The sequence below is a fragment of the Bos grunniens genome, chromosome 13 (genome assembly GCF_055505025.1).
Source record: "Bos grunniens cultivar Pamir isolate PY7600 chromosome 13, Bosgru_T2T1.0, whole genome shotgun sequence".
NCBI lineage: Eukaryota > Metazoa > Chordata > Mammalia > Artiodactyla > Bovidae > Bos > Bos grunniens.
This window is the reverse complement of record NC_141177.1, coordinates 31,530,630-31,545,262: the sequence shown is the minus strand read 5'-3', so window position 1 is coordinate 31,545,262 and position 14,633 is coordinate 31,530,630. Positions and strand designations below refer to the sequence as shown.

Genomic DNA, 14,633 nt, shown 5'->3' with positions numbered 1-14,633 from the left:
CCCAATTGGAATCAAGTACTCCATCCCCCATCCCTGACACAAAAATAAACCTGGAGTTATAATCATAAACCAGCATTGTAGCTGCTTTAATGTACACCAGCATAAAGAAAAAGCACTCACCACCCCACACTGCCTGCCCCACAGCCCAGTTGGCAAACACAATAGAGGCCAGCTGAGTGGCGGAGTGGATTTCGCATGGAAAAGTTCAACGTGTGATCTGAGACTTGAAAGACCAAAGGGGAAGACAGAATATTCCAGCTAGCAATGGTACACGAACAGCCTCAGCATAGCTCTGCCCGCATCTGGCCATCCCACCCCTCAGCCCTCTTTCCCGATCCTGAGAGGTTTCCTGCTTCTGCCTAAAGGGACTCAGGAGGCAGACGCCTGCCTGGGGAGGTTTCAAAGCAGCTATACGCAATTTATTATGGAAGCAAGTACCTTCTGGAATTTTTATTTGCTGTATTTAAAAAACATCTAAGGCTGTTTGTGTGGTTCTTCCTCAAACTGTTAACCCTATGAAGGGTTAACTTCACCCGAGGTCCTTTCAGGATTCCAGGCCTGGAGGCCGTAGACCTCTGAATCCACAAGGGCAAGAGGATGGTGTTGTCCTTTGGCCAAAGTCTCTCCAAACAGAGCCAGTTGCTCCCAACAGCTGGTAACACCGCCAGAAAGTGGTAATCCTGAAGGAAATACTTGGACAGGTGCCTGCCTGATAGAAGTGGTTTCAGGCTACCCCTCTCCGGATCCCCAGCTAGGGTGGTCATCACCGACCCCAGGAGTCAGGCTGCTAAAATATTCTTGCAACGCAAGCAGGGCCCGGAAGCGATGGGAAATGGTGTTCTTCTCAGCCTTGGGCATCTCTGCATACCTACAGGGCGACAGTAACAGCTCAGAGAAGAGGGAGCCCAGATACGGGGAGGGTATGTGCACCTCACCGCATCCTGCAGCCCGAAGCTCAAAGAGTCCCTAGTAAAAGGTAGCAGGGCCACCAGCTCCTGGCAGCCAGAGTTAATTTTTTAAAAATCAAAGAGTCTTAAATTCCTCTGTACGTAGAAATCCATATTAACTGTGTGGAAGGATACTAAATTTATTCTAGTGTCCAAGAGTCATTAAAAGGAAGCTGGGAACAGGGGGATGAGCTGCATGTTTGAGCAGCTTTGTCATCTGTTGACAGGAAGCAGTGGGGCCTAACAGAGCAAACACAGCAATGTCCTCCAGTGCACTGTGGGGTGGGCAGACAGGCGGGGGAGTGGGCCTTGAACAGCGAGCAAATAACCTGCTGTCTATGTCAGGATTCCACTGAGCTGAGAATCCCACACTCCAATTGTTACTCTCATATCTATGCCACCCAATACAGTGGCCATCAGTATGTGGCCATTTAAATTCAAACCAATCACAATGGAATAAAATAAATTCTGTTCCTCAGTTGCTCTAACCACATTTCAAATGCTCTACAGCCACATGTGGCTAAGAGCTACTGGATCACACAGTGCAGCTACAGAACATTTGTGTCATTGAAGCGATGTTTCATGTTGTCCTCAGCCCTGTCCCGGCTGTTGTAAGGCCTCAGGCCACACACCTGAAGGCTCCCTCCAGCGTGACAAACCCGATTCCCAATAATGGCCAACATATCCCATGTAAATAAGTGGGGGTTAGCATGAAATACTTGGAGAAGGCAGTGGCACCCCACTCCAGTACTCTTGCCTGGAAAATCCCATGGATGGAGGAGCCTGGAAGGCTGCAGTCCATGGGGTTGCTAGGAGTCGGACACGAATGAGCAACTTCACTTTCACTTTTCACTTTCATGCATTGGAGAAGGAAATGGCAACCCACTCCAGTGTTCTTGCCTGGAGAATCCAGGGACAGGGGGCTGCCGTCTATGGGGTCGCACAGAGTCTGACACGACTGAAGCGACTTAGCAGCAGCAGCAGCATGAGATACGGAGAACACCTGGCACTGTGTGTGTGTCGGGGGCGGGGGGGTGGCGCACGCGTTAATGCGGTGCCCAGCTGTTAACATTTTTCCAAACTAGATGAGGGTCAGATAATCATCCATCCATCACGAAGCTGACAAGCCCAAGTCAGAGAGGGGAAGCTGCACAGCTGCTCTGTGCTGAGATGAACCCGAGAGCCCAGGACTTCCAGCTACACCCAGCTGCCTCCCAGCTGTGGACTGCGTCACTCAGATTCCTTGCATCCACCCCCAGCAGAGCTGCCTTCAACTGGAAAGGCACCGCAGAGCCTGCCCCCACCTGCATCCGCATGCCTGCACCTGGGTGGGGCGCTGACCCGACCCAGACCATGCCATCCAACCCCCACACCCCTGGGAATAACTAGGGCTCCTTACGTCTGCTCGTATCCATCAGGCTGAAAGCAGGGGTCCCAGCCAAAGTCCCGGCAGCCACGGGGCACCACAATCCGGCCCTGCCAAAGAAAAGGGGGCGGAGCTATGTCACTGGACGTGGAGGAGATGCACTATGAGGAGGGCAGTAGCTAGTCTGAGTTTAGTTAATGAATTCAGTTAAACCCTAGTTACTCATATTATTTCAAGGGGTCCATGGTGCCAGCAAATGTTTGCTGAACACACATAAAATGCAGAGCAGGAGAGCTCGCTCTCCACAGACAGGGAGGAACCACATGCTTGATCAGGCCACCGATACCCCAGGGACCAGCCTCCCTCTCTAGAGGTTTGACATACTGTGACCTCACTGAAGAAGAGTCAATTTTGAAAACCTAACAGAAAACATTTTCCCCTAAGTGGAAGTTTGAGGGTCCTAAACTTTGCCGACAAACCCCGTATCTCCTACTATTACTACACTTATCAAAATACAAAGACGGCTCTAACAAATAACAAAATAGCACAATGTTCAACTCAAAAATAGCTCAATAAATACTGGCTGTAATAGGCAAATTCCAAAAGGGAAATTTTACAAAGAGAACCAGTATCATGAGATATCAGGTTACCTTGGGAATTAAAAAAAAAAAAACATAAAAAATACAAGGGAAGTAGTAGAGGATGCGAATTAGCCACATAAATTCTAAGTCCTTTAGACCAAAGGCAAATTCTGCTTTTGCTAATGGGGAGCTGTGTGACCGAGGCCAGTTACTGAATCACTCTGAACTTCACCCACTCGACAAATGTTTTTTGAACACCTTATCGAGGCAGGTAGTGTTTTTAGCACTGGGATCCAAGAAAGCCTTAGCCTTGCCTTCACAGAATGGATCTCTTCAGCAAAACGAGCACTGCACCAGTACACAAATCAATGATCACCGAATCATTAGAGGGCACAAACTGGGAGCTGGGCTCAAGAATCACAGGTCGGCGAGCTCAGGGAAGGCCTGGGTGAAGATGGGACACTCTGACCACATATAGGGCTGGGGCAGGAACATTCTAGGTGGAGGACAGAGCTGTGCCAAGGTTCTGAGATGGAGAAGGGCCTAGCACACACCCTGCTGAAAGGACTATGTGGTTGGGGGTTAGAGAGCATGGCTGAGAAAAGGACAAGTAGAAACAAGGCTGCCTCATTTAAAGTAAGGGTGGCAAACAACAAAGCACAAAAACAACGAAGCCAAAGCCAGGGAGACTGCAGGGCATGGTGGCGGTGGTGGTCAGGCCCAGCCAGCGGCACAGCAGCTACTCGGTCACAGTGCAGGGAGCTGAGCCTGTGGCTGGTCAGACTTTTGATTTCTGAATGTTTCTGTGAGAATAGCAGACACTATAATCAACTTTTAAAAATGTCACCAGGCAACACAATCTAGTAATCCTATCTGTGGATATATATCCAAAAGAGCTGAAAATGGGATGCTGAAGAGATATTTGCACGCCCATGTTCACAGCAGCATTATGAGCCAAAATGTGGAAGCCATTCAAGTGTTCATCAACAAATACAGGCAAACCTCAGAGATATCGTGGGTTCAGTGCCAGACCACTGTTAATAAAGCAATTGTCACAATTAACCAAGTGGCATGAATGTTTTGGTTTCCTACTGCATATAAAAGTATGCAATAGCATTATGTCTTAAAAACAATGCTTGTTGTTGTTGTTCAGGCACTAAGCCATGTCTGACTCTTTGCGACCCTGTGGACTGCAGCACACCAGTCTCCTCTGCCCTCCACTATTCTCCCAGAATTTGCTCAAATTCATGTCCATTGAGCCTGAGATGTTATCTAACTTTCTCATCCCAGTAGCACATTGGATACTTTCTGACCTGAGGGGGGCTCATCTTCTGGTGTAGTATCTTTTTGCCTTTTCATACTGTTCATGGGGTTCTCACAGCAAGAATACTGAAGTGGATTGCCATTTCCTCCTCCAGTGGACCACGATTTGTCAGAACTCTTCACTATGACCTGTCTGTCTTGGGTGGCCCCAGACTCATAGATTCATTAAGTTACACAAGCCCCTTCACCACAAGGCTGTGATCCATGAAGGGAAAACAAAAAACATAAATATCTTAATTTAAAAACACTTTATTGCTAAAAAATGCTAGCCATCATCTGATAGTGCAGGGTTGCCACAAACTTTCAATTTGTAAATACAGTGTCTTCAAAGCTCAATAAAACAAGATATGCCTGTAAATAGATACAAGTGGTACATACATACAATGGAATGTTATTCAGCCTTAAAAAAGGAGATCCTGTCACATGCTACAACATGGATGAAATGAAGACTTTATGCTAAGTGAAATAAGACAGCCACACAAACACAGACACTGCAGGACCCCACTTATATGATGTGCCTGAGGCGGCCGAACTCAGAAACAGAAGGTGGAATGGCGCTTACCAGGTGCTGGGGACAAGAGAGGAAGTGAAGTTCAGTGAAATGAAGTTAAAGTCACTCAGTCATGTCCAACTCTTTGCGACCACATGGACTGTAGTCTGCCAGGCTCCTCTGTCCATGGGATTCTCCAAGCAAGACACTGGAGTGGGTTGCCGTTCCCTTCTCCAAGGGATCTTCCCAACCCAGGGACTGAAGCCAGGTCTCCTGCATTGCAGGCAGATTCTTTACCGTCTGAGCCACCAGGGAAGCCCAGAAGAGAGGAAGGTGGACTGTTATTCAATGGGCAAAGTTTCAATTTTGCAAGATGAGAAATTCCTAGAGATCTGTTGCACAATAGTGTACACTACTATACACTTAAAAATGGTGAAGACGGTAATTTCTGAAACCTGTTTTTTACCATAAGAACTGAACATCTCATCAGAGAGGCTTCCCTGATGGCTTAGTGGTAAAGCCAATGCAGGAGATGCGGGTTTGAACCCTGGGTCGGGAAGATTCCCTGGAAGAGGAAATGGCAACACACTCCAGTATTCTTGTCTAGGAAACCCATGGACAGAGCCTGACGGGCTACAGTCTATGGGGTCGCAAAAGCATCAGACACAACTTAGATGGAGCCACTGGTGTAGGGCTATATGGGCTACAGTGAGACTGGATTTTATCCTGAGCAGAGAGGACAAAGCAGAGAAGTGATGTGTCTAAAGGTAAACCCTGCCATAGGGAGGGAATGAATAGGCTGAGGCGGGGGCGGGGCGGGAAGCCCAGCACAGAGGGTGGTTTGGACTGAGAGAAGCAGCTGAACCTATGGTCTGATTGGTAAGCCTGGAGACACTGAAGGGCACCTCTGAAAGGAATGAGGTGGGGGGAGAGGAAGATTCTATATGAAGATAAAAACTTGGAAAGGCTGTGAGACGTTCAAGGGAAGCTGTCGCACAGCAGTGTGATAAGGAGATTCAAGCTTGGAGAAGTTTGAACTGCAGATGTAGCCCTAGGAGTTGTTATCTTTAGTTCCCACATCTTCTCAGGAGAGCATACAGTGCACAGCTCTGGGTATACCAGGCTCCAAAAGCTGTGAGCCATGTATGTTTCCAAATATCAGACTCAGGGAGGCAATAAGTTTCAGGACTGACAGCTGTGGTACCTAGGAGTGTGACCATCCCACCAGATAGCATCACTGGGGGTGGTCAGAGCGCCCTCTGGTGGCACGCAGGGGAACGAGCATGGGTACATACCATTGTCCGGCCCCTGAAGAGGCGTACGGGCTCATTCGGGTCCCCAGTGCTGAATGCGAACGTGCAGAGTGCATAGGCAGACTTGTCTTGGAACCCCTCCAGGAGCTGGTGGAGACCTGAGGGAAGGTGCAGTGAGGGCTCAGCACACTCTGCTGCCAAGCCCCAGGCCCAACTCCCCACCCAAGGGGCCCAGCTAGGGGAGGGGAGTTATACACTTTACCAAATAGGCCCTGTGCTGATAACCCAGGAAGCTGGGTGATGGGGATGTAGAATAAGGGTTCTACCACTGTGGATTCCAGGGTAGGGGGCTGGGACCAGAAGGAGAAGCAAGGTGGACCCCTTTCCATCTCCTGCTGACGACGACAGCAAGTGGTGGGACCAATCCTCTCAGGGCCAGAATCTCCCTTTGCCGCTCAATCTCAAAGCTTTCACCACAACCGCCACCCCCATCTACTCCTCCACATCTCAGTGCTCCCTGGAGCTAGGTTTACAGGGAAAGTGTGAGCGTTGATTATAGATGGGGAAACTGAAGTGAACAGAGGCCTTGAAGGGGACAGAACCTGAGACTCCTGATTACTAGCTGGAGCTCCTCCCCCAGAACCCACAGACTTCTTAATTTCAAACACATCAAAACAAAGAGACAAAAAGGGATAATACCTTCAGGCTTTAACTTCTCCAGAAACCACTTTCTGCAAGAGAAATAAAGGTGAGACAGACACCACAAATGGATGGATGTTCCTACCACCTTCTTTCCAGGCTGCATCCCCCAGGGATTAAAGCTCTGAGAAAGTCAAGGAGAAAAGATAAAAAATGTCTCAACTCAAAATGAAGGGAAATAATCCAACAGGAAAAAGGAGATGGAGACAAACAGGCAAGGCACAGAAGAATCGATAAACCAATGAAGGCCTCAACTTCACTGCTAATTAGGGAAATACAAATTAAAATTGCACGTGATAACATTTCCTACTCACCCACTAAAATACTAAAAAGTCATGAAACAGTGCTGGTAAGAATACGGAACATGTGTAGGGGTGCTACTGCATTGGCAGACAAATTAGCAGTCCCAAAGTTGAAGATACAGTTAACCCTTGAACTGCCGAAGTTCACTCATAATGTGGATACTGTTCAACAGTCAACACTACAGTAATACATGGCTGAATCCACGGATATGGAAGGCAAACTCTAAGTTATACGTAGGTTAACCCCAAGTTGTTCACAGATCAACTGTATACATAACCAAGACCCAACAAACCGGGGTATTTGTATCCTGTGCGTGTGTGCCCTCGCTGAGTCATGTCTGACTCTTTGGGACCTCATGGACTGTCACCCACCAGTCTCCTCTATCCATGGAATTTTCCAGGCAAGAATCCTGGAGTGGGTAGCCATTTCCTTCTCCAGGGGATCTTCCTGACTCAGGGATCAAACCCACATCTCTTGAGTCTCCTGCATTGGCAGGGAGGTTCTTTACCACTAGCACCACCTGGGAAGCCTGAGGGGGTCCAGGACACTGGAGAGATTTAAGGAAATCCATTTGCAGATCTCAACTTCCTTATTTCCTCTTTCCTGAAACTGACCTGCCCAAGAATTACCTCTCCAATGGGTGAGTTGCCCTTGCCCATCTCAACTTACATACATTCTCACACTTAACAAAAGAAAGGCATGCCTCTCCCCTATCTCTAATCCTTCCTCAACAATCTGACATACTGGTGTTGACACCAAGACAGTGAATGACCTGCAGTATCAAGTAACCAATCAAAGGGGTGGGATATCACTCACATGTAGGGGCCAGGGAGGCCTCCAAGGGCGTTGAAGCACAGACAGGTGTCCTCCACCAGTACAGGGCCCTGCACCTGCAGCACAAGGACATACAGCCCTGAGACCCGGGCCCACCAGCAGGCCCCACCTCCCCTCTGAGTTCTCAGGGCACCCAGGCCAGGGCCGCGCCCACAGCTAGCTGGGGTGTGCTACAGCAGCAGCAGACCTGGGCAACAGCCCTGGGCTAATCTCCTATCTCCTTCTTATCTGTTTTAGAGACAGTAACAACAAAGCCTCAGCAGGTTGTAAAGCTTGTACAATGACAGGAGAGCTGGGATTATACTTAAGAAGCCTGACTCTTTACAAAGTGCTCCTTCTGAGTTCCAGAGAGATGTGAGCGCAGGGTGGATGTGTATGGGGAGAATGCAGGGGATGGAATGAATGCACCAGAGAAATGGGAAGAGAAAAGTGTGTGTGTGTGTGTGTGTGTGTGCGTGTGTGTGTGTGGTCATCTTAGGGGGATACTATACAGTTAAGGTTGAGAAAGGAAGGCAACACATAACTACTAACTGACTCCAGCCTGATTAGACATGGAAAGGTCTTTCAAGTCTTAATAGACTGTGCCCACCATATTCTCTACCCATCCCCAGGAGGCACAGACCCCAGGAGCCACCAGAATAAGAGGAGCAAGGACAAGACGCGAACGGAGCAAGCACCTGGCGAGCTGCCTCCTGACACTTCCGAATGGAAATCTCATCAGGCTCTCCTTGGTACTCTGGCACTTGTGAGGGAAACAGACACATAATCAGGTCATGGGGAGTTAGAGAAATTGAATCATCTTTTAAAAATAAAACTAAACAGAGACATACGGTCAATTTTCTGCGCCACCAAAGTACACGGAAATTTATCTCCTAGAATCTGAATGACCTGTTCCAAAATGAAAGAACATTTATCAGCATTTAATGATTCCCCATTACTGCACAAGCTGTCACCCACCATTCTCATCAGGTAACTCTCCTGTCAGTTCTCTAAAGTTCAAAGTCAGGTCCACGAGGCTCAACTGTAGCCCTCAGGGTTCCACCCCAGCAGGTCAGCTCCCTCATCTTCTCATTTTCTGATCCCTCCCTCCTACTTCAGGTCTCTGTTCATGCTAACCACCATCTAGAACACCCTCTTCCCTTCTCAATGGTCCCAGAACCTACTGTTTAGGCCAGGAATTTTCTATCAGGGGTTACCCGGAATTCAGGAGGATCTACCCAGAACTTGGATAGGAAAAAAAATACCTATTTTCATTAACCCTGAGCTGAAATTTAGCATCTCTTTCAATTGTGAGTATAGAAAACAAACAGCATCAGCAGTTCCTGTGACATTTAAATCTATTAAAATCAAAGATGTTGTCATATCCCTTTACAGTTCTACCAGATAATCTCAAAATACCATTTACAGCCTTCACTATTTTTAAATTATGATAATAACACAAAACAATAGACTGAATTCTTTAATGCATGAACAAAAAATATGTAACTAGATCACAGATACTTATATTTTGAGAATTGTAAATCAATAGAAATGATTTCCTTTGTGGTGGTGATATTGTCACTAAGTCACGTCTGTCTATTTGCAACACCATGGACTGCAGCACGCCAGACTCCTCTGTCCGTGGGATTTCCCAGAAAATCCCCTTTTCTCTAGGGGATCTTTCCAACCCAGGGATTGAACCCACATCTGCTGGATTGCAGGTGGATTCTTTACCGCTGAGCCACCAGGGATTCCCCCGATTTCCTTGGTAATCCCATGTATCTGTTCGTTTCCAAGGCAAACCATTCAATATCACGGTAATCCAAGTCTATGCCCCAACCAGTAACACTGAAGAAGCTGAACGGTTCTATGAAGACCTATAAGACCTTTTAGAACTAACACCCAAAAAAGATGTCCTTTTCATTATAGGGGACTGGAATGCAAAAGTAGGAAGTCAAGAAACACCTGGAGTAACAGGCAAATTTGGCCTTGGAATACGGAATGAAGCAGGGCAAAGACTAATAAGAGTTTTGCCAAGAAAATGCACTGGTCATAGCAAACACCCTCTTCCAACAACACAAGAGAAGATTCTACACATGGACATCACCAGATGGTCAACACCAAAATCAGACTGATTATATCCTTTGCAGCCAAAAATGGAGAAGCTCTATACAGTCAGCAAAAACAAGACTGGGAGTGGAGTGTGGCTCAGATCATGAACTCCTTATTGCCAAATTCAGACTTAAATTGAAGAAAGTGGGGAAAACCACTAGACCATTCAGGTATGACCTAAATCAAATCCCTTATGATTATACAGTGGAAGTGAGAAATAGATTTAAGGGACTAGATCTGATAGACAGAGTGCCTGATGAACTATGGAATGAGGTTCGTGACATTGTACAGGAGACAGGGATCAAGACCATCCCCAAGAAAAAGAAATGCAAAAAAGCAAAATGGCTGTCTGAGGAGGCCTTACAGATAGCTATAAAAAGAAGGAAAGCAAAAAGCAAAGGAGAAAAGGAACGATATACCCATTTGAATGCAGAGTTCCAAAGAATAGCAAGGAGAGATATGAAAGCCTTCCTCAGCAATCAATGCAAAGAAATAGAGAAAAACAATAGAATGGGAAAGACTAGAGATCTTTTCAAGAAAATTAGAGATACCAAGGGAACATTTCATGCAAAGATGGGCTCAATAAAGGACAAAAATGGTATGGAGCTAACAGAAGCAGAAGATATTAAGAGGTGGCAAGAATACACAGAAGAACTGTACAAAAAAGATCTTCACGACCAAGATAATCATGAAGGTGTGATCACTCACACTTGCCTAGAGCTGGATATCCTGGAATGTGAAATTAGGTGGGCTTTAGAAAGCATCACTACGAACAAAGCTAGAGGAGGTGATGGAATTCCAATTGCACTATTTCAAACCCTAAAAGATGATGCTGTGAAAGTGCTGCACTCAATATGCCAGCAAATTTGGAAAACTCAGCAGTGGCCACAGGACTGGAAAAGGTCAGTTTTCATTCCAATCCCAAAGAAAGGCAATGCCAAAGAATGCTCAAACTACTGCACAATTGCACTCATCTCACACACTAGTAAAGTAATGCTCAAAATTCTCCAAGCCAGGCTTCAGCAATACATGAACCATGAACTTCCAGATGTTCAAGCTGGTTTTAGAAAAGGGAGTGGAACCAGAGATCAAATTGCCAACATCCGCTGGATCATCAAAAAAGCAAGAGAGTTCCGGAAAAACATCTATTTCTGCTTTATTGACTATGCCAAAGCCTTTGACTGTGTGGATCACAATAAACTGTGGAAAATTCTGAAAGAGACGGGAATACCAGACCACCTGACCTGGCTCTTGAGAAACCTATATGCAGGTCAGGAAGCAACAGTTATAACAGGACATGGAACAACAGACTGGTCCCAAATACGAAAAGGAGTACATCAAGGCTGTATATTGTCACCCTGCTTATTTAACTTATATGCAGAGTATGTCATGAGAAACGCTGGGCTGGAGGAAGCAGAAGCTGGAATCAAGATTGCCGGGAGAAGTATCAATAACCTCAAATATGCAGATGACACCACCATATGGCAGAAAGTGAAGAGGAACTAAAGAGGCTCTTGATGAAGGTGAAAGAGAAGAGTGAAAAAGCTGGCTTAAAACAACATTCAGAAAACTAAGATCATGGCATCCGGTCCCATCACTTTATGGCAAATGGATGAGGAAACAGTGGAAACAGTGGCTGACTTTATTTTTCTGGGCTCCAAAATCACTGCAGATGGTGATTGCAGCCATGAAATTAAAAGACACTTACTCCTTAGAAGGAAAGTTATGACCAACCTAGACAGCATATTAAAAAGCAGAGACATTTCTTTGCCAACAAAGTTCCATCTAGTCAAGGCTATGGTTTTTCCAGTAGTCATGTGTGGATGTGAGAGTTGGACTATAAAGAAACCTGAGTGCTGAAGAATTGATGCTTTTGAACTGTCATGTTGGAGAAGACTCTTGAGAGTCCCTTGGACTGCAAGGAGATCTAACCAGTCCATCCTAAAGGAGATCAGTCCTGGGTGTTCATTGGAGGGACTTATGTTAAAGCTGAAAATTCAAATACTTTGGGCACCTGATGCAGAGAGCTGACTCATTTGAAAAGACCCTGATTCTGGGAGGGATTGGAGGCAGGAGAAGGGGACGACAGAGGATAAGATGGTTGAATGGCATCATCGACTCGATGGACAAGGGTTTGGGTGGACTCTGGGAGTTGGTGATGGACAGGGAGGCCTGGCATATAGCAGTTCATGGGGTCACAGAGTCGGACATGACTGAGCGACTGAACTGAACTGAAAAATATTTTCCTGAGAAAGGTTCCATAGGCATCATCATTCTGCCAATGGAATAACAAGTTAAAACTCTCTTACTTTAGGCCAACTTCAAGTACATCTTCTCCAGTGAGCCTCCTCTGGCCACTCCAGCCTGTTCTTTTTTTTTTTTTTGGCCATGCCATGTGGCTTGTGGGATCTCAGCCACCCCACTGGGGATCTAACCAGAACCCCAGCAGTGAAAGCTTGAATCCTAGCCACTGGACCCTCAGGGAATTCCCTCCTGCCTCTTTAAATGTGGGAGGCAGACACATTCTCAACCATAAGTAGAGATGGGCTTGGGAGCTGGCAGCCACCATCTTGCATGGGGCTCTGTTCAGGGTGGCACTGCCTGTCTGACTGGTCTGGCCTCAGGATCCCAAACCTTTTCTCAGCCCAGGGCTCTGACTTCTGAGAAGGCCACTCTGAAATGGCAGAGACGTGCCATCAGTCCTTGTGCTGAAGATAAATGAAGGGTCCCCTAATGACTGCACCCCACTGGTCTGCCTCAGATATCAAGTGGATGTCATCCTGATACAAACCTTTGATCCAAGCAAGGCCAATCAGAGCTGATGTCTGGGAGAAGCCTCACTGCCTCCTCCATCAGGAGGCGAAATGCAGAAAGACCTCAAAATGAAAAGCGATGAGCATCCAGAGAGAACTAGAAGGACAAATAAACCCCTCTCGAGGGACTCCTGAGAAAGACTCCTTAAGTCCTGTGGAACAGCACACTATTGGATTCCCATGACAGTCACCTGGTGGTTTACATAAGCTATCTGTGTCTCTTTACTATTTGCCGCCAAAGAGGTTCCATCGACCCCCAGAATCCTTACAGCTAGCCACAAAGCCCCGGTAGACAAGAACGTTGATCCACTGCCTCCCTCACACCTCTCTTGCATTATCCCCATTTCAAACAAACTTTTTGCATTATCCCCATTTCAAAGATGGCAGAAAGAGGCTGGGAGACTGAGGACCACATTTCTGGACTGTAGTGGGGCGTGGACGGCTCGGCTTGGATGCCTTGCTCCACGCCCTGTCCGGTTCCTGACAACCCCAGGCCAGTAGCGGTGTTTGGATCAACTCCAGAGGGGTGTCGGAGTCCTGGTTTGGGAACCAGCTTAAGAGGTAACCTTTGGGACAAGTGCTAAGGACTTCACCACTTAGCTCCCGAAGCCCCTCAGCTCACAAGTCCTGTGCCCGGATTTGTCAAGGGCCTTATTTTATTGAGCACAACCCCGGGTCGCCCCCACTCCGCAAACGTTCGGGTCCCACTCCGCGCGGCACTACCCCCTTACAGATCCCACCCATCCCTCCCCGTCCGACTCTTTGTTCCGCGTCCGCTGCTCCACCCGCTTGCTTCGCTCCGCCTGGAAGCCTCTTCCGCCTTCTCCCCAGCCAGCCTTGCCACACGCTACCCTTTCACCGCCTCCTAGTCGGCCTCCGCCACCCTTCCGTCACCTCCTCCAGCTTTTTGGCGTTCCCCGTGACAAACACGATCTTCTTCCCGGCCAAGGAGGCCGCCATGGTGATCCCCAGGTACCCCGCAGACCCACCGGAAGTCCTTCTGCTTCGAGTCGCAGGCACTTCCGACTACCGGCGGAAGGCGATAATCCGATTTCCGACCTGTGGTCCCAGGAAGGCATCCTGTGGTTTGTGTTGCGGTGGCCGGGGCTGCGGCGGCGACTGCGGCAAAAGTGGCAGCCTGGGCACCTTTGGGCAGGAACGCCTCTCTGGGCATCCAGAAGCCTTGCTCAGACCCCCAGTAGCAAGACGCCCTTTTCTGGATGAGCAGCCTGGGGCCCCCGACGGCTAGAAGGGAGGAGAAGGGCTTGGCCACCTTATCGGAATTGCTGGGGTCTAACGGACACTGGCGGAGAAGGCAATGGCACCCCACTCCCGGACACGACTGAGCGACTTCACTTTTCACTTTCATGAACTGGAGAAGGAAATGGCAACCCACTCCAGTGTTCTTGCCTGGAGAATCCCAGGGACGGGGGAGCCTGATGGGCTGCCGTCTATGGGGTCGCAGAGAGTCGGACATGACTGAAGCGACTTAGCAGCAGCAGCAGCAACGGACACTGGAGGTTGCGTGCGCCTAGACCAGCCCCTCCCGCCAAAGCCAGAAGAGACTATTCTAACCACCTGCCCCACTCCTGTTTTCACCCATCTCTGGGACAGGGGCACCGAGGAAGCAAAGAAACCCTTCGTGCTTACCTCGAGGCCTGTGATGAACTGCCTAGGCTCTGGACGATTCGCCTTCACTGCCGGGACCTCTAAAGTTGTCTCTGAGAACTGTTTCCTTCAGGACAAGGGCTCCCAAACCTGGGTCTTTATCCTGACCTCATCTTCAGCTCGGCTTCCTTAGCTCCGCCTTGCCTGCCAGCTCTGAACTACCTGACTGCGATTTTAAACTTTGCATAGCCTTAATCTAGCCCCGTCTTTTCACCCATGTCCCAGACTTGGGAATTCAGTATTTAAACTCCTTTATTACAACATC

At 48.0% G+C, this 14,633-nt stretch overlaps 1 protein-coding gene across 17 annotated transcripts; it reads right to left on the bottom strand.

The window, feature by feature from the left end:
• Positions 1–418: 418 nt before the first annotated feature.
• ITPA (inosine triphosphatase) lies at positions 419–14,425 on the bottom strand. Of its 17 annotated transcripts, none has more exons than XR_015139348.1 (9): positions 13,552–14,273; positions 12,679–12,852; positions 8,627–8,684; positions 8,474–8,538; positions 7,779–7,852; positions 6,660–6,783; positions 6,003–6,118; positions 2,347–2,423; positions 419–868 (listed from the first exon to the last, which is right to left on the bottom strand). XR_015139348.1 is itself a non-coding variant. In XM_086333289.1 (9 exons), the coding sequence occupies exons 6-9, from the start codon at positions 6,763–6,765 to the stop codon at positions 730–732; spliced, it is 438 nt and encodes a 145-aa protein (XP_086189415.1). In that variant the 5' UTR covers positions 6,766–6,783; positions 7,779–7,852; positions 8,474–8,538; positions 8,627–8,684; positions 12,679–12,852; positions 13,552–13,696; the 3' UTR covers positions 419–729. The 17 variants fall into 17 exon arrangements, 8 of the variants coding, with proteins under 8 accessions (XP_086189415.1, XP_086189418.1, XP_086189411.1 ...); XR_015139344.1 differs by having other exon boundaries at positions 6,660–6,691; XR_015139343.1 differs by having other exon boundaries at positions 12,679–12,797; positions 13,595–14,273.
• Between the last annotated feature and the right edge of the window lie 208 nt (positions 14,426–14,633).